This window comes from Musca autumnalis, unplaced genomic scaffold, assembly GCF_047663935.1.
Source record: "Musca autumnalis isolate F117 unplaced genomic scaffold, ASM4766393v1 scaffold_3, whole genome shotgun sequence".
Classification (NCBI taxonomy): Eukaryota; Metazoa; Arthropoda; class Insecta; order Diptera; family Muscidae; genus Musca; species Musca autumnalis.
In genome coordinates this window covers 123,059,385-123,080,404 of record NW_027411866.1, presented here as the reverse complement: position 1 = coordinate 123,080,404, position 21,020 = coordinate 123,059,385, and the positions used below count along the sequence as shown (strand labels likewise).

At 35.8% G+C, this 21,020-nt stretch overlaps 1 protein-coding gene across 20 annotated transcripts in view; it reads right to left on the bottom strand.

Annotated features, from left to right (window-relative positions):
- Positions 1 to 21,020, bottom strand: part of Pkcdelta (Protein kinase C delta) — a 236,081-nt gene that overhangs the window by 44,065 nt on the left and 170,996 nt on the right. For 2 of the 20 annotated variants that reach the window (XM_073974249.1, XM_073974257.1), the window contains exons 1-3: positions 19,743 to 19,861; positions 10,830 to 12,246; positions 7,506 to 10,763 (exon numbers count right to left, since the gene is read on the bottom strand). The exons of 4 other annotated variants lie outside the window; for them this stretch is intronic. In XM_073974249.1, coding sequence (XP_073830350.1) covers positions 7,506 to 10,763; positions 10,830 to 11,961 — 4,390 coding nt within the window. In that variant the 5' untranslated portion in view covers positions 11,962 to 12,246; positions 19,743 to 19,861. Of the gene's footprint in view, positions 1 to 7,505; positions 12,810 to 19,696; positions 19,862 to 21,020 lie in introns of those variants that run through there. 14 more of the 20 variants (XM_073974241.1, XM_073974252.1, XM_073974245.1 and 11 more) reach the window with 12 other exon arrangements.

Here is a 21,020-nt window from a genome sequence, read left to right as displayed (position 1 = left end):
ACTACATCGAAATAACATCCGTTTTGGCAACAAATTAGGAAGAAGTGTGAACAAAATATAAGAAATAAAGAAGAAGAAGATATCATTAAATTATCTTGTAAAAAAAACAAGTTTAGAGAGGGGGAAAGGGCACAGTACATTATAGACAATAGCCAGCCTGCCAGCCGTTGTTAGCGTTAAGAAAGTGACCAGAAAAACGAAATATGTTAGTTTTTTTCTCGTTGATTCAGTAAATATACAACAAAATTGACCTTGTAAGCTACATACAGTAAACAATGAGGCAAAAACTATATTGACGCCAATTTGTGGTCACCTAATAATATAACAGGCAGCAATCGCATGATTTTCATCCAAGCAAAACTATGTGGGATGTGTACTCCCATAATCATATTTCAATTTAATTCTCACAAATAATGAACTCATTTTTCTTGTTTGAATACAAAGTTCAATGACTTTTATTTCATTTCTTTTATTTTCAGTTTTTTTTATTAAGAAATCTACCCAATCGCTTTAAGAATTTGGACATCACAATCAAAAACTCACATATCCATTACACAAATATCCACATTTTTTTCTTTTTTTTTTTCTTGTCATTACATTCATTTGTTTATAGTGTTAATATAATTTTATGATTTATTTTATCATATTTAGTGTGTTGGCCATTTTCAAAATAAAAAAAAAAAACTGTTGAAAAATAAATACTAAGAAAGAAAATTGCAATGAGTTCATTTTCTTGAAATAAGTTTTTGTTTCGTGATGTGCCTGAATTTTTGTTTGTTGTGCTTTCGCATAAAAATTCTTTCATTTCATTTGCTTTTTTCTTCTTTTATGACATATTACGCATACGTCTTGGTAGCATACGCTATATTTGCTTGGTCATTATAAAAGCGTGGACGAGTGACTATAAAATGTTTCGTCGGTATTTCAGTGGAGTGATGAAAAGTAATACATATCATCTTTACATGTGAGGAGTGATGACATATATCAGTCGTCAGAGAATATTGATTTTTTTAATTTACAGCGTTTGTTAAAACCCCCTGTAATGCTGACAATATTTCTGAGCTATGTAAAACGTAAATAGATGGCATTGTATTATTTATAGTTCTTAGTTCACATCAAGTAATAACAAAGAGATGGCATATTTCTGGCCAAATTAGAAATTGATTAGAACTCTTCTAGCTATTTAAGGTGAGTGGATAATAAAATATATAATCTTATAATGAAATATAGACACACTTTGAAATTTCAAAATATCTTTCCAAAAAAGCTCCTCTTTTTCATACATCCATCCTATTACAATAAAACTAAATACTCAATATATTTTCTTTTTATGGCGGAAAAATGAAATAAATATCTATTAAATGACGATGGACACGTACTTACATATACAGACACCCAAATATGCACATAAATGAAAAAACAAAAAACACAAAAATAAACGAAAGTGTTTAAAATATCCACATATATTTGTGCTGTGTAAATTGCATGTGACGACAACGAGGAAGTTAAAGTGGTTTCATACGTTGGAATTTTTATTTTTATATGTAGGTGCAATTAACAGTGTGGGCGATAATTTAGGAAAATGAGGACAGAACTGTGGCACGTTCGTTTAGTGCATAGTTGCACTAATGGCGGCAAGGTAAATGACCGACAAAAATTGTTTTTGGGTTGAGTATCAGATATAATATATATCATACTTATATAAAGTATGGTAATTTTCTGAAATTCCCAAAAAATTACTGCCACTCTCTCATTGGATGGGGTATTATCCGGGTAAAAGCTAAATTTTTAAGTACCGTATTATCTGGACCCTTGTCCAAAGAAAAGTTTTATATTAAACAAATTGCCGATAACAATATGAACACTTTTGGGTCATTTATCTTAACGATTAATTTTGCTAATGAATGTGATTTGGATTGAAGAGCAAAATAGTTGAACTTTGCGCTGGTGGTACCTAAAGAAATGAACCAACATAGTCCATTTTGGATGTGGATAAATTTTTGGAAAAAATGTTTATTTCAGTGTAACAGGACCGCAAAGATTACCTTCGTAAACAAATCAAAATGATTTCCTTTAATTACATTTAAGTGGAAATTTAGAACTTTTGCGAGAAATGTGTTGTCCGGTATATAGTAACATGGGACGCCTTCGCCATGTTTTTGTTCAAAATGTTCTAATATCGACACCGTTAAAGTTTTTTAAAATATGTATTATTTTTAGTAAAAATATTAGCATATCTTAATTATAAGTTTTGATATATAAATGGTTATAATTATACCCTCCACCATAGTATGGAGGGTATATTAAGTTTGTTTTCTGTTTGTAGCACATCGAACTAATCATTTGCGACTATATAAAGTATATATGGTAAAAACTACATTTCCTTTGCAATTCAATTTGAAAAAATTCAAAAACAATTTTTTCGAGCACATCTACAATTTTTGGTATAGAGGTTAAGTTTTCAAACCTGTTCGCGTTCACAAAATTGGACGATGCACGCAAAAGTTATAGCGGTTTTTATTCTCATTTAAAGAACAAATATTTAAAAACATCTAATTTATTGTTATAAGAAAATGTATGCATAAATCGTTTACAGCATTCCATATCTATTCGTAGATGTTTAAATATTTATTAAATTTATTACGATTTTCGCGGAATAAAAAAATAATAATAAATTTTTAAGTAAATTTAAATTATCCTGTCCCAGAGTCCATACAAACCCTCAAAAAAATAAATTAAAAAATATATACGGATGCGTAGAAAAATATGAAACCAGATTCATAGAGATTGGGTACATAAATTACATATTTTAGCAACAACAAAAGAGAAAAACTTTTTGTTGGAAAATATTTTTGCAAATATTTTTTTGGTCTGATTCGAAAAATTAGTAAAAAATATTTGGAAGTTGATGGGTACTGCTAAAACTTCATCAGAAATATGGTTTACCATCGTGAAAGCATAGTTGCTTACTGTGATAACTTATATGTATAGGAAATTAATAGCAATATTGAAATTACAATCCTTCAAAAAATGTGAAAATTAAAAAGCTTATTATTCACGATTTAGTTAAAAATAGTTGATGCGCATCCGTTTTTGAATACAGGCAATCAATCTCTTTCAATATTTCTGCATATTTCGATTTTCACTCAGAGGCCAAAGTTTGCCGCCAGTTGCATCTCACAATGCCAAAAACCTTAAAGTGGGTAAAATTGCGCAATGTGCATACGATTTTGATGCGCATCCGGTTTCAGTAGCACCCATCAAAAATACGTCAATATACACATATTTCAATTAGATTCTTCAAGAATCGCGGCTGTGCCTCTACATTCTTTTTTGCGTAAGATACCCATATTACTATGACACGTTTTCGCAAATATTATAATCGCGTATAAAGGATTCCATTTACGTAAAAAATTTAACGAAAATCGCGGTATAGTACTCGGATTTGTCAAAATATTTTTTGCTGATTTTCCAATTTTCAAGGTATTCGATGGAGGAACGGTTCATTATATCCGTCGCTTAAAAAAAATCAAGGACACTTGTTAATTTTTCACGCAAAAAATAGGTTTCTTAAGAAAATTGACGCATCAAATGTTGGTCTTTAGACTCCAATTACTAGGATGCTATATGGAGCACACTCATGAGATATACACTAACCGATGTAAAATCACGAGTTCAGTAATCATATAATGAGTTTTGAATATGATCTTGTTGCGTGTCCGGATCATTAAAAAAGTTCAAAATACCCCGAAATTCCGGCTTCACAATGTCACCCTCAATTTTAGGTGGTTGCAATGGATATATCGAAAAATCATACACTAGTATAATGTTGCCCATGGAGTATTCTATCATTCTTTCTTTGGGCATAGGTCTATAAAATGTAAAGTTAAGCCCGAAATCGGAAGGGAACATAAAAAAACTTGTTGGCTTCAACCCATTTTTAACAATTTTTCTACATTGATGCCAACACAGCTTCCACGTAAATTAATTATAATGGTCTACATTACGGGATCCATCCTAAAACACTTCATTTTAAAGAATTTCAGTCATACTATATAGTTCGCGAATTCTGTAAGGGTTTTGGTATAGCCCCCAAATAACGGTATCTCTCGATTTTCGGTATTTTGAGGATTTTAGCTACAATTTGTAACCGAACAATCTGTTATTTAAAGTTTGAGGTTCCCAGTGGTCACAAAAAATCTCAAACGAAAACTGTCAACATAGGTCCACGTTTTGGTACAGCCCCCATATAACGCTACCTCCCGATTTCCGGTATTTTGAGGATTTCAACTACAATTTCTAACCGAACTACCTGTAATTTGACGGTCGAGGTTCCTAGTGACAACAAAATATCTCCACTGTCAACATAGATCCATGTTTTGGTATGGCCCCCATATAACGGTGCCTCCCGATTTTAAGGATTGTAGCTAAAATTTTTATCCGAACTACCTGTAATTTGACGTTTGAAGTTCCCAGTGGCCACAAAACATCTCCACCGAAAACTGTCAACTTAAGTCTATGGTTTGGTATAGAGTCCCTATTTACCGGTACCTCCCGATTTTTAATATTTTGCGGATTTTAGCAGCAATTTTCAACCGAACTATCTGTAATTTGACAGTTGAGGTTCCTATTGATCACAAAATATCTCCACGAAAACTGTCAACATAGATCCATGTTTTGCTACAGCCACCATATAAATTTACCTTCCGATTTTCGGTATTTTGAGGATTTTAGCTACATATTTGACCGAACTACCTGTAATTTAACATTTATGGTTCCCAGTGGTCACAAAACATCTCCTCCAAAAATTGTCAACATAGGTCCACCTTTTGTTGTAGCCCCCATATAACCTGCCGATTTTCGTTATTTTGAGGCTACATTTTATGACCGCACTACCTGTAATTTGACGTTTGAAGTTTCCAGTGATCATAAAACTTCTCCACTAAAAATTGTGAACGTAGGTCCATATTTTGGTATCGTCCACATAGAACGGCACCTCCCGATTTTTGGTATATTGAGGATTTTAGCAACAATTTTTAACCGAACTATTTGTAATTCGATATTGGAAATTCCCAGTGGTCATAAAATATCTCCAATAAAAACAGTCAACATCGGTCCATGATTTGGTATAGCCCACATATAACGGCACCACCCGATTTTCGGTATTTTGAGGATTTTAGCTACAATTTATGACCGAAGGATGTGCAATTCGACATCTGAGGTACCCGAAAACTTCTCCACCAGCAGTTATCAACATGGGTCCACACTTTGATTTATCCCAATATAAAGATTTGTTTTGGTTTTAAAATATTATTTTTGAGAATTTACAAAAAAATATCTAAAAAGTGGCGATGTCTCTCCACCCATGCACAGTGGATCCACTTGTATGGAGAATGTGGCCAAAAATATTAAGAGTGTAAAAATCTAGCCAATGCGCCGGTTAACGCTTTGCGTTGCTGCGAAGAGTGTTTTAAGAAACCATGAGCGTAACATTCCCCCCCCCCCCCCTTTCCCATCAGGAGGGGGTATACGGTAATAATAATGTCCCGATTATGTTATGATGCAAAAATAGGCTTGGGGAAACAATACAATCTCCAAAAACAACATAAAATCCAATCAATTTAGCGGATTAAAACAAATCAAAATTTTTGTCTGAAAATTGGTAAAATTTTTAATACAGATCTTATAGTGTTCTTCCTGGAAGGCACGTACCGCCAACGTAAGACAAATTGGGAAGAAGATTTCTTCATCTTGCCACTGACGCCAATTATTTTAATGTACGTGATCAGATAACAGAGTTATACGCTAATACATCCATAGAAACCCTATTCTAGGGCAGCTTTAGTCAGCAGCCCACCATTTATAGTCTAGGACTAGATGGCAGCTGATTTTAAATTAAACCCATGAACTACTTTGGAAAATTATTCCCGAGGTGGGCATCATACACTAAGAAAACTAGAATTCCACAACTTACTATTTTTTAATGAAAATTAAGCTATTACCTTCTCCTTCAAAATCCACTATAATATTTTGCTATACGTATTAGTTTCGCGATATTTTGAATATATTTACTTGCACTTAAAATATAGGTTGCACTCACAACAAAAAATATTAGTAAAATGTTCCGAATTTTGAAGCTATTTTTCAGAAGATCGCGTTCGAATGAAACAAAAACTAATATATTTTTAAAAAGGTCCATGTCATAGCTGTCAGTGTTGCCAGCTGTTGTACCAAAATGTTGACATTCATTTTTTTATTTTTGGCCAATGGGTGGATCCACTGTGGACCGGGCCGAAAATTTTCAGGGGGAAGTTTTATACCCCCAACGAAGACTAAATACCACATTTCAACCATTTCGGAGGAATATTGAGGCCACAACCGTCAAAATATGGAAGTACAGTTCTATGGTGGCTATATGAAGGCGTGGACCTACACCAACGAATTTCATATGGAAAGTCTTATACGCTAAGAGAATACTAAATACCAAATGTCAGCCATTTCGGATTATTGTGGCCACAACCTTCAAAATACCGAAAATCGGGAGGTACCTTTCTATGGGGGCTATATGAAGGCGTGAACCTATACCGACAATATTCTGGGGGAAACTTTTATACGCCCAACGAAGACTTAAGTACCAAATTTCAGCCGTTTCCGTGTGATAATGAAGCTAAGACCTTTAAAATACGGAAAATCGGCTGATACCTTTCTATTGGGTCTATATCAAAACGTGGATCATTTGCAATACTAAACATTCTAGGAGTAATAGAAACATCAAGATAACAAATCTCTATCATAAAAATTGCGAGCTGTATCTTGATTTTAACAGACGGAGGAACGGACGGACTGAAGGGCTTGGTTAAATCGACATACTTTATAGGGTCTCCGATGAATATTTCGATGTGTTATAAACGGAATGACAAATTTAATTATACTCTCCATATTAAGGTGAAGGGTATAAACACAACAGTGACAGTACAAAGGTATTAATTATTGTTGATTACAACCAGCTATCCCTATAATTTATGGACCGCATCGGAATGCAGAATTTCGTCGATTTTAAGGTTAACTGTAAGAAAAACAATCCAAACCACAGTTTTTTTTTATTTTTTACCAAATTTCATTAATTTCATTTCATTTTTTTATTTTAACAAAAGCACTTCTCCTTCATATCTTCCACTGTGTCGTGTACTCACAAGATATTTGTTTAATTTGCTTATTTTATATAAATGAAAATTTTACGAAGGCGTTATATATTTCAGTTTCTTGAAAATGCATCTGTTTGTATACATCGTAGACAGCAATTAGTATACAAATTCACACGTTTATGTACGTTGATACAAATGGGAATTAAGGCATAGATATTGTTATTGAAAACAACGCAAAATTGTTCATTGCTAATCTTTTTCGTTTTTGTGGGTCATGGCAATTGAAATCCTTCAAAAAGTGATCACAATTTTGTACCTAAATGCATTAGGCCATTCATTGATGGTCAACCTTAGACTTACCTAGCATTTTTTTCGGACTTGAAGGTGCTGTACCACCTTCAAAACCAGAATCATTGCTGCAGGTACTCATGCGTATAATATTGGGATCACCGGTACTTGTTGGAGTACCAACACCACCCGCACCACCAGAAGCTGTTGCTGAATTCAACTCATCTTCATACTCTTCTGAGGCACTGGTACATTCATCACTTGTGGTTTCATCGGTTTCCTCATTGGAACCGCTCTCTTCACTATCTTCACTATCATCGTCGGAATCCTCATCGGGATAAACGATTTTTTCACGTTTCCAAAGAGGACGCGGTGTAGCGACTAGCGGATAACGCGGTGCTTCTTCTTTAACATATAATTTACGCGTAGTATCGATTTTTACTTTTTTCTGTGGATCGAAACGTGCCGCTTGTGCTGCTGCAGCGGCAGCAGCAGCAGCTGCCTGTTTCTCCTTGCGGTGACGTTGCTTAATTTTCTTTTTCATACTGGGTGTGAAATTATTCCAACCGTCTACACTGTTCCAATCGAAATCACTATCGTCGTCCGAATAATTTGTATTCTCGTCACTATTATTCACGGACGATCCTTTATAATCTTCTATATCTGCGTCAACGTCTTGTAAACACTGTGCCAAATTCGATACTGTGGCGAACTTTGATAGATTACCGCCGCATGTGTTGCTTTGGCTGATGGCATCGGCTTGTTGGTTGTCGGTGCTGATCGTTTTGTTGCCGCCAATTTGCTCTGGTTGGCGAATTGTTGTTGTTTCATTTTCGCCTATTGTGGTTGTAGCCGATGTCGAAGTCACTGCTGATGCTGGTGGTGCTGCTACTGCCACTGCTGTTGACGGCTTTGTTGCGGCGTTAACTTTGCCAGAGCCGGTTGTAGCTTTCAGCAGCTTTTTACTGTCGGGCGTCTTTTTGTTGGCATTTTGTTTTGCCGGCGATGCATTTAATTTTGCAGGTGCCTTTGCAATAAATTCATCGGCGTTAATTACATTTGTTGTTGTTTCTGTTGTTGGTGATTGTTTTGCTTTGGCTTTAGTTGGTGTTGTTGTTGCAGTTTTGGTGGGTGTTTTCTTTTTTAGGGGCTTTGCCTCTGCTGCAGTTGCGGCGTTAGATTTTGTTTCCGCTGGTTTTACTTCCGCTTGTTTTGTGGCCGCTGTTTGAGGTGGCGATTGTACAGCAGTAATTTTGGCATTGCTTTCAGTTTTGTTGGTTGTCAAAGTAAGTGGCTTTGCCAACAATGAAGGGGTCTGTTGGTCATTTGTTTTTGTCGTCGTCGTTGTTGGTGCTGTTGTTGTTGTTGCTGGTGATGTTTTATTAATGTCTAATTCATCTGTTTTGTTGGCGCTGTTGTTCACTTTAGCTTGTGTTGTTTGTTTTGCCATCGTCGTCGTCTTTTGCTCTTCTCGCTCTTGTCGTTCAGGTGACTTGGCCTGTTGCCCGGCTATTTTTGTCATCGGCATCGTAGTAGTGGTCGTTGTTGGGCTATCTAAATTGGTTGTTGTTTTGGTTTCCTTGGAGTCCATAGAAACTGTGTTGCTTGGGGGTATAACTTCAGGCTTTTTGTTGAGATTCAAACCTTTCGTTGCACTGGGTGATAGAGGTGTCTTGGAGGCATCTGGAGTTTTGGGAGTAACTATTTTCGTTGTGGGGAGAACAGCCTTGTTCTCTAATTTGTCTTCTTTTGGTTTCAAATCCTTTTTCCAGGGTACCTCCTTCCTTTCCTTAGCCTCTTCGGGCTTCTTAATTTTGTCTTTTGTATCCTTCTTTAGAGCTGATTCATTTGAGTTCGAACGTTCCATTACAGATTTGGCTGCCTGTTCAGCTGCCTCTTTAAGATCTTCCTGTTTTTGTTCTGCAACTGAGGCCTTAATTTCATCCAGATTGGAGACTTCTTCCGTCGTCGTTGATTCCAGTAACTTTTCTCGTTTCTCCCAAAGGCTGTCCAATAATTCTTGCTTTCTTTTATTCATGTAAAGAGTTTCCCTAGAGCCAATTTGGGCCCAAAAATCTTCTCCGCTGTCGGATTTTTTGATGGCAGCTTTCCTTATGGCCTTGGGTGTTGCCACTTTTGGTTCTTCGGATGTGTTATCTTTTAGAGACTTTTTGGGCGCCGCAATTTCAGGCTCCTCAGGGATGATTTCTTTTAATGGTGTCTGAGGTGTTTTTGGGGTTGCGGGAAGAGATTTTAATTCGACGGTAATGGAGTTTGATTTTTCCAGAACTTTATTAATGGGTTTGGGTTTTGAGACGCTATCCAAAGATTGCGAAGTTTTTAGAGGTCCGCCAAGTGGTTTAAGTTTTTCTTGTTCAGCGATAGGTTTGGGGGAATCCTTTGTTTTTGTCGGAGTTTTCAGTTCTATGGTTATGGAATTAGATTTCTCCAGAACTTGGCCGGCTGGAGGTGGTGTTGAAACTGTTCCAACCTCCAATGATTGTGAATGCTTTAGCATTTTTTCATCTTTGGCCATTGTGGATGTTGTCGAGGTGTTGGGCACCACTTTGAGGTTGTCTTCCTTGGCGAATTTGGCCTTTGAAGGCTTGAGTTCCACTGTAAGTGAATTTAGTTTTTCAAGAGGTTCCTTGGTCTTTTGTAACGCTGGAGACTGTGGCTTGTTAGCAGGGATTGTGGGTGTAGAAACCTTAGGAGATTTTGGTGTTTCCTCATTGGTAATGAGTTTTGAAGGAATTTTCGGACCCCCAGTTGAAGTTTGATCAGATAATTTGGCTGAGCTGGGAGTTGTTGGTTCTTGCTTTGATTTTGTTGCACCTTCTTTTGATTCAGTCTGAGAAAATCTTGGAGTTTTGGTAGCTTCCTCTGGGGTACTGACTTTTGTGGGTGTCCTGGGAGTTTCCTGAGTGGCAATGACTTTCGTGGGACTTTCGTTGGTATTTTTGATTAAAATCTTGCCGGTCTTGGGAGTTTTTGGTTCTTCTTCTTGTTTTGCTTCCTGCCTTCTAACCTCCTCCACACTGGCCTCATCAAAAGTGAAAATTTCAGCTGTTGTTTTTGGCACAGGTTTCTTGGCTTCGCTTAGTAACTTTTTCTTGGGTGATACTTGGGGCTTTGGCAACGGGGACATAAAACCCTCGGGCAATTGTGCCGGTTCCTTTACCTTGGGGGCCTTTTTCACGCTCTTCTTTTTGGGTAATTTGAACACCTTGTGGATTTCGTGATGCTCCTCCACCGTTTCAACATTCGCCGTGAATTTTGGTGTTGTTGTTGTTTCCAATTCAACTCTTTTGGGGGTGGTTTGAGTCACACCTATAGAACAAGAGGGATCATTTTCAATTTCCACAATGGCTGTTATTTTATGCCTTATTTTCTTGCCTTTTTTGGAGAGACGTTTTGAGGATCGTTTCTTCATGGTCAGACCGCCACCGTCCGAGCTATCGTGGCTATCACGACGCTCCAAATTGATAACTTGAAAGGTACCCGAGGGAGATTTTTGCACTTCATTTAGTAACTGTTGCTCTTGGATCAGAGAAGCTCTACGCCTTAAGGCTCCCGCATTGAGATCATCATCAATTTTATCCGAAGAAATATCTTCACAAATATCATGGAAAGTGGGACACTGAGGTATGCTTAGCTTTCGTACCGTTTGCAAATTACTATCCAATTCCAAAATTACTTCTTCAAAAGCTTTTGGTTCTTCTTCTCGTGTTTCGGAAACTTTTTGCTCTGTCTCACTTTCCATATCTTTGAGTTTCTTTTCTTCTGGTTCGGGAGCGTCCGTATAGAGATCTTCAACCTTTCGATTTCGATTACGCTCCTTGCTACGCGAGCGTATGGTTGATAAACGTACTACTGGACGATTACGTTTTATGGTAGAACGATTACGATGGGTTTCATAGGGTTCTTCGGTGCCTTGATTATCGTCGTATAACGATGTTTTGGTTTGAGACTTGATCTCCTCTTGCTGCTCTTGTTGCGCCACACGGTTGTGGCCACTCATTATCTTGGCCATTTCAGACTCATGTTCCAGCTGGGCCTGTCTCAAGGCTTCTTCTTTACGTTTGCGATAACGATTTGCCGATACATCAATGTCGGCTGTATTAATCAATATTGGTTTGGGTGGTGTATATTTTGGAGTGTGGTGATGGTGGTGAATTGGTGTTGAGCTGGTGCTGCTGGTATAACTGGTGTATTTGGGTGAATTTATGCGTGTCAAAGGTGAAAGTGCACTGTGTCGTGAAACACTTATCAAGGGTGATGATTCGGTGATGGTACTTAACTTTGGTTGATAGCGTGACGATGAAGTTAGGCCATGTGTTGAATAAGACGGTGATCGTGGTGCCGATATGGGTACCACATAACTGCCGGGTATGGTCCGATTATATGTTGAGGTATAGGGACTATATGCGGAGGATGTACTTATGCTGCTCGCTCCCGGATAATAAGGGGAAAAGAGGGGCGTACTGCCGCCACTATAGAAATAATTTGAATCACTGTATAAAGGCATGTTTGGTTTGGGACACTTGTTTTGTCGTTTGTTATTTTTTCACTTATATTTTTCTTCTTCTTCTTTAATATTCTCTTTGTAAGCAATTATCTAAAGAATTTATTATGTTATGCACTTTGTTTCATAATTTATTTTTAAACATATCCTCTAACGGTTGTGTTTTGTTTTCTTTGAATGCAACACATTCTTTGCACGCTTGATTCAGCTAGCGTAAAATCGGCGTTTTTTGTGTGTTTCGGTTTCTTAGATATTTTCTGCAGTTGTTGTTGCTGCTGTTATGTTACTCTAAAAATAATTGTAAAATAATTATATTCACACTTGTTTTTATTTTTAAATTTCGAACGGAAAAAATCAACAATTCGTAATTGTCAACTAAACAACCAGGCAAGTGAACGAACGACGACGGAACTCACGGACATACGGAAAACGAACCAAACGAACAGTACGTAATGATTCGTCTAAATGGACTGAGAAGGCAAATTTATTTCCACGGTGAATTTTTTCCACAAACACACACGAAAATTTATTTCCAATTTTATTTTCGCCACTCCGTTGATGCCGATGGCCGCTAGATATTTCACGTTTTTCTCCCGTGTTATTGGTTGTTGTTGTAATTTTTCATATAAAATATTTTTCGTTTTATTTGTAAAATATATGTATGTATATTTTTAATTATTAACTATTCTTCATCAAAAAAATAAATTATGCAATATTTTTTCATTTGCTTGCGTTTTCAAAATTTATTTTGTGTTTGTATATAATTTTCTGTTCTCTTTGTTTTCTTTTCTCAGGGTTTAAATCCGACAGTTATTCTTCTAGATTCTGTTGATTTAAATAAAAAGTCAGTCCTTTATTAACTCTTTATTTTTGATTGGCCAAAAATTGATTGTGTGGAAGTGTGCCACTCTCTCACAGAACGTGCGGTTAATCAAATGATATTTGGTGCAATTTTACTTTGACATGTGCCATGACATCTTTGTTCGTTGGTGTTTTCTTTTATTTATTTTGTGGGCGTGTGGACCATTTTTACGATGATTTAAAGATTTAAAATCCATAAATTCTTGTTGGAAATATTAGGAAATTTTAATTTATGGTTCCGTATGTTACTCGATGACGTTTCTAACTCGTTGAAAGTCATTTGATGATTACTTTCTACAACATTTTGTTTGTTGATTACGACAGATGTCTTGTTTTTGGTATATGCGAAAATATTTTGAAAGCAGAAATACATAGTAATGCAAACGATTTACATCAATATGAAATAGTTTGACGTCTGGTAAAACGAAAGTTCTTTAGCACTGTACTTCAATTTCGATTTAAATTAATTTATAGTAATACACGGTGCTCTTGAACAAACTTTAAATGGAAATAGCTTACACAGGGGAAATTTTTGTGGATTCTGAAATTACAATGTTCATAGATGAGAAAATAAAAAAAAATCGCCGGAGCGCTTTTTAAATAAATGGCTATCAAAGTTCACATTTTTAGGGTTTTTTACGTTTTCACGATATTACTGGGAAACTGCAAGACCTATCAAAATGGAACTAAAGAAAATGTTGTAGCAGTGAAAGTTCTCTACAAGGTTGATCTTTATGATATTTTCATAGGTTTTACCATTTTTGTGATATAGAAGTTCAAATTGGGACAATCCACTGACTGTATCGCCTCCTTATAATACAATGTCATTCATTTACGGTGCGCCTTAAAACATTTTAAATAAAAACCGCTTACACATGCGAAGTTTTTGCGGATTCTGAATCAGCAATGCTCATACATGAGAAATATCCAAAAACAAGAAAAAAACCCCTAAAAATGTGAACTTTGACCGCGATTTATTTAAAAAGCGCTCCGACGATCTTTTTGTTTTTTTTTCTCATATATGAATATTGTAGTTTCAGAATCCACAAAAACTTACCAGGTGTAAGCTCCTTTCATTTAAAGTTGGTTCAAGAGCAGCGTGAATAATGAAGTGAAATGATATACTTTCTGTGATTCTTTAAATACGGATTTTGTTCGTAAAATGGAATAATAAGATTCCTGTCCCTTCCACAATTTCTGATGGAGAAGTTTTTCGACAACGGATACCCCAAATGCCTAAATTAGGTCAGAAAATATATCTATAAAATTTCTTCAAGCAGGCAGTACCATTAATGGGAGTTATATCAAAGTGTGGACCTACATATAAGGAAAATTTTTGGTGGAGAAGCTTTGTGACCACTGGGAACCACAAATGTGAAATTAGAGACAGTATGGTCAATAAATGTAGCTGAATTGCTCGAAACTCCTAAAATCATGTGGTAACGTTATGTGCAGAATGAACCGAAACACGGACCTATTTTGACAATTTATGGTGGTGATGTTTGTGACAACTACCGTTATACCGATATGACCATAAATGCGGATTTTAGAGAATTTTCGTAAAAATGCAAGTGTGGCCTCATACAAATTACTATGGAAACAAAGATCGCCTGGGTGGCACGGGTTTACCTTGACCGATCGTCATAAATTTTCATATTAAGGTTTATGGGTTAAATGGAAAAAAATTAGGGGAATATTTATCTTAACCGATAAATTTGATTTGAATTAATACGAACATCCATTTTTGAAGTGGATCTAATTTTACTTTCCTTGACCTTAACCGATCGTCATAAAATTTCATATATAAGGTTTTTGGGTCAAATGGAAAAACATTAGGGGTAGGAGTTCCAATTAACAAAAATTTTTGATCAACATAAGATTCTAAGTCGATACAACAATGTCCGTATGTCCGTCCATTTTTTGGCCCGTCCATCGGTCTATTGAAAGCAAGTTAAGATGAAGATTTATAATTTAGTACAGAGGTTTCAACAACTGCTAGGATGTTTGGTATTGAAAATGGGCAATATTGGTTCACGTTTTGATATGACCCCATAGATTGGCAGTATTTTCAAGATTATAGCCGCATTATCCTACCGTGTTAAATTTGTTTGAAGATAAAACAAGTAAAAAAGTATCAGTCGGCTTTGCCTGTGCAAATTGAAACATTTTTTTCACAAAAATCTTATGTATTTAGGGGGTTTCAAAATTTTGGTCGTATGAACCGACAAAAATGTTGATTAGGATTAAAGTTCAAAAATTTTGCAGAAAAGGTACTTAAAGGAATGGACCGACATAGACCATGGGGTGCCATAGGGGGTTTTTACACCCTTCGGGCAGTTTTCTCAAGAAGTATGGACTTGCCCCTGACACAACTTTTACCATCGTAATTAAGGCAGCGAATGTAAGTTGCTTCAACAAAAATCAAATTGATTCAATAGCAGGTCTTAAAGTGAACTTATCCAAAATTTTGTGTGGGAGGTACGGGATGGATTGGACAAATATAGTCCATATTTGAACCTGATCTATATCTGGTAGATATTATGCGAATGTGTAAAGTATGGACCCAATCGGTCACTCCCATCAATAGTTATAGTGCGAACATTTTTGAACTTTTGTGGGTGAGGTACCTGAAGGAGTGGACCGATATGGCTTATCTACGAACTTAAACTAAGTTTGGAAACAATATTACGAAGGCCAAATTTTGGCCGGAACCGGCATTTCCGTTCGAGAATTATCTTGCGCTTCCACCCATAATTATGGTGTCATAGGGTTTGTTTTTCAACTTTCAGGCTATTTTTTCAGGAAGTATGGACTTGCCCCTGAGGAAACTTGTACCTTCGTATAGGGGACAGTCAATACAAGATGGTACAACAAAAACCAAGGCGATTCGAGAGCAGGTCCTAAACTGAACTTTTCCGAAATTTTGTGTGGGAGTTACTCGAAGGAGTTTACCGATTGAGTCCATATTGGAACCTCATCTAAGTCTGGTAGAAATTTCATAATGGGCAAAGTATGGACCAAATCGGTTACTCCCTTCAAGAGTTATCGTACGCACAAATTTTCCGAACATTTTCGAACTTCTGTGGGGGAGGTACCGGAAGGAGTGGACCGATATAATCCATCTTTGAACTTGAACTAAGTTTGGACAAAATATTACGAAAGCCAAATTTTGGACCGAATCGGCAGATCCGTTCGAGAGTTATCTTGCGCTGCAACCACTACACACGGTGTCATAGGGTTTTTTGTAACTTTCAGGCTATTTTCTCATAAAGTATGGACTTGCCCCTAATGAAACTTACATCGTCGTATAGAGGACAGCGAAAACAACTTGCGTAAACAAAAATCAGAGCGATTCGAGACCAGGTCCTAAACTGAACTTTTCCGAAATTTTGTGTGGGAGGTACCCGAAGGAGTGGACCGATTGAGTCCATATTGGAACCTAATCTAAGTTTGGTAGAAATTACACGATGTGCAAAGTATGGACTAAATCGGTTATTCCCTACAAGAGTTATCGTGTGCACAAGTTTTGCGACCATTTTTGAACATTTGTGGGGGAGGTACCTGAAGGAGTGGACCTATATGGCCCATCTTCGAACTTAAATCGAATCTGGACAAAATATTTCGATACCCAAAATTTTAACCGAATCGATTGATCCGTTCGAGAGTTATCGTGCGCACCAGCCAGCCAGGCAGACCGACAGACAGACAGACAGACGGACGGACATTGCTAGATCTACTCAAAATTGTCTGAAACGGATATCGTACAAACATACTTGGGGTCTAAAACCATTATTTCGATGAGGCACATTTTTGGTCGTATCAAAGTGTAAATACCCTCTTTAGCCTAAAGGCTGAGGGTATAAATATTACTACAGAGTATCATTGGTACGCTTTGTTTATAGCTCCTGCAAAACAATACTTTCCGATTTTGGAAATGTTTAAGGTTTTAGCTATATTACACTGTGCAACATGTTTAAGATAATCTTGTGCAAACAATTTGAGCTGAGGGTTTTTGAAAGTACAGACCCAAACGAAAAAAACCCCTAGTTGGGTTTTGTAGTGTCAGATCCAGCTTAGATTTTATGGTTAAATATTGACTTTTTAAAGCAATTCTGCGCTATACTTTCTATGGTCAAACGCTGCATATTAAATCCCACAAGAAACTATTTTATTAAAATTGACCGAAATAAAATCAGTTATCCGTGGATGCTTTTATTTTAAGGAATAAAACATAACTTACTATTACTTTAAAATTGTCATAAGAAAAAAAATATTTCTGACGACAATTCCGACAGATTCCCTTTTATGTTTATACCCTACACCACACTGTGTTATGTGGTATTATGTCTTTGGGCATTTATATGTAATTTGGAAAAGGAAACGAGACAGATCCATGGTTGCTTCTTTTGATCCACATAGCATTATATTCTGAGTCGAGTTGTATATGTCCGTCCGTCCGCCTATCCATGTATTTTTGTAAACATTATTATACCCTCCATCATAATATGGAAGGTACAATTAAATTTGTCATTCCGTTTGTAACACATCGAAATATTCATCGGAGACCCTATAAAGTATATATATTATTGATTAGGGTAAAATTACAAGTCAATATAAACATGTCCGTCTGTTGAAATCAAGAGACAGCTCGCAATTTTTAAGATAGAGCTTTGTAATTTTGTATAGAAGTTTCTGTTACTCCTAGGATGTTTGGTATTGGAAATGAGCTATATCGGTCCACGTTTTGATATATCCCCCATACAACGGCATCACCCGATTTTCGGTATTTTGAAGGTTTAAGCTTCATAATACCAAAATGGCTGAAATTTTGTACTAAGTCTTCGTTGGGGGTAAACAACGTTCTCCCAGAAATTTGTCATATTGCCCCCATAGAACGGTACGTCCCAATTTTCTTTATTTTTAAGGCTGTGGCCACAATAATCCATCGAAATGGCTGAAGATTCGTATTTAGTCTTCATTGTGGGTATAAAACTTTCCTCCAGAAACTTGTCGGTACAGGGCCACGTTTTAGTACAGCCCCCACAGAACGGTACCTCAGTGTTTCCGGTATTTTGAAGGTTGTGGGCTCAATATTCCTCAGAAATGCCCGAAATTTGGTATTTAGTCTTCGTGGGGGGTATAAAACTTTCGCTCAGAAACTTGTCGGTACGGGTCCATGCCTTAGTAAAGCCCCCATAAAACGGTACCTCCCTGTTTCCGGTATTTTGAAGATTGTGGCCTCAATATTCCACCGAAATGACTGAAATTTGTTTATTTTGTGTATTAAACGTTCCATATGGAATCTGTTGGTATAGACCCACACCTTTATATAGACCCATAGAACGGTTATGGCTACAATAATCCACGGAATTGGAATTGAAATTTGGTGTTTAGTCTTCATTCGGGATATAAAATCTTCCATATGAAATTTGTGGGTATTGGTCCACGCCTTTATATATCCCCCATCGAATGGTACCGCGCGATTTTTGCAATTCTAAATTTGACTTCTAAATGACTGAAATTTGTTATTTTGCCTTCCATGGGGTTATAACATATTGTAGAAAGGTATTATTAGTATAGGTCCACGTCTTCCTATATACATACCAGCATACCCCTTGATTTTTGGTATTTTTTAGATTTTAGCCACATTATTTTACCGAAATTGCTGAAATTTGGTATTTAGTCTTTTTCATAAACGAAAGGAAACTAATTGTTCCATTTTATTTCAAAACAGATCGTGGTGGAGGGTATAACAAGTTTGGCCTGGCCGAACTTAACGCCATTCTTATTTGTTTTTTAAGATGGGATTTTAAATTTTGTATTTATTTCTACATTTATCGGCAACAATCGGCAAATGGGTCCATATCTATATCTGCTTTATATCAATCTGCATCTTTATATGTAAGTATGTTTATGCTGTTGTTTTCTTTTGTGCTTTTTGTTCAATATGATATTTACTGATTTACTTTTCTATAGAAAACTTAAATCGATTACATTACAAATAATGCCGAACCCAAAATTATTTATCAGCCCGTAGAGAAAACACAATAACATTTTAGTTATTTGTAAAATGTCCATCCCTTTTAGATACTGAGATCATCGCATCTTTTTATATATCGAGTATAAAAAATAATATTTTCGTATCACATGATGGCGATAATGATGACGAAGAAGAACCACATTATGATGCTAATACTGTTGATTATTAAGCAGTCTTGCTTTGTTGGTGGTCTGCATTTATTGAAAAAATTAAAAGCCAATCAGATAAATAATATTTATGATGACAGTTAACATTTGTGCCGTTTAAACGATAATACGTTAAATTCAAATTGACAACGAATTCATGTTTGAACTTTTCTTCATTGAAGACGTCGACGACGACGATCATGATAATTGTCCAAGTCGATAAAACAATATTTATTTTGGCATATTTTTTTGTTGTAGACAAGAAGAAAAATTATAAATTTCTTTTTAAAAATACATTTTGAAAATATTTTCTATTTTTCACAAATATTAGATGTTTGTTGTATGCTGCTGATGTATGTAGCTCATCGCACAATAGTATTCGACGACCAGTTCGACAGGTATACAACAATCACGCAAAATTTTTTCTATGACGTAAGACTCCGTTGGCTTTTGAGTAGAAGAAGTTCTAGAAGATTTTTTGCTCATTCTCAGGAAGATATTTTGTATTGTATTTTTTTATTGGGACATGTCACAGCACTTGTTTTTTAAACACCGAATATCATTTGATTTAGCTTTTGCAAATATTTAAAATATATTTATTTTATGCATTTTCTTTATTGTTGTTTTAAATTCACAAATAAAATTTGATTCATTTTAAAAAAATAGTCATTATTCTCTAAGAGAGACACACACTTGCACGATTTATGTAGTAGGAATTTTTTGTTTTAAAAACGAACCGCTTTTTCAGAATTCACCGCAATAACTGAGACAATATTTCAAAAAATCTGGTCTTCTGTTTGCTGAGACACGACACGAATTTCTTTCTGCAAAATGTTCGAAAATATTTTTTATTTTCATTTTTCATTCAGTGTTAAGTTGATTTTTTCTCCTGTGTCTTCGGCCAACAATAGCAACAACAACAGCAACACATTTTGAGAGTATTATGCGAGTTCATGTGAAAATAGGCAAATTAACAGTGTTGCCATAATACACGATTTAGTAGAAATCATTTGCTTTAAATGACTAGTCTATATGTACAGGAATTGAAAAAATTCAATAAAATAAAAAAGAATTTTTAAAATTCTGCATAATAGGATTTTCGAGAATTAGCAAACGGCAGAATAATACTAATTGACTTCAAACTATAAAGAAAAACAAGTAAAAACAAATATGTTCGGCCGGGCCGGCCCTCCATCATAAAATATTCTGAACTAAAATGGAATTATTAGTAGAAAGCGGAATCCTATGCAAATGGTTAGGATGGTCGTAGAGAAAATCTGATTAGACAGAAACTCGTTTTATGACAAAATAAAACGAATTAGGCCCAGAAAAGTTTTGCATATATTGACATATTTTCATATAATTAGCATATGCAAGGATTTGTGGCCTTGATACCCCACCCAAAATGGCTAAAATTTGGTATTAAGTCTTCGTTGGACGTATAAAACTTTCAACCAGAAATTTGTCGGTATAGGCCCACGTCTTCATATAGCCCCCATAAAACGGAACCTCCCGATGTTTGGTATTTTGAGGGTTGTGGCTTTAATATCCCATCGAAATGACTGAAATTCGGTATTTAGACTTCGTTGTGGTATACAAATTACGACCTCATATTTGTCGGTATAGGTCCACGTCTTCATATAGCTCCAGAGGTATTTTGAAGGTTGTGGCTGTGGTTATACATTTCTTATGTTTATTGACATTGTTGAAGATAATTTTGAAATATTTGCTGCATACGAAAATATGTAAAATGCAAAAATTTTGCATATGCAAAAAATAAAATTTGCGTATGCAAAATTTATGCATTTTGCATATTTTTGCATATTTGATATGTTTCGATTGCAATTTAATCAGAAGCCAAAAATATGCCCAGTCCCAAAATTTGACATTAATCAGATCAAAAATAGTGGTTGCATAAAATTCCGTTCTCTAAAAATTAGTTCCCTGTTAGCTACATAGATTGTTCGACCACGGATATCCCAAATGCCTAAATTAGGTCAAAAAATGTATCTTAA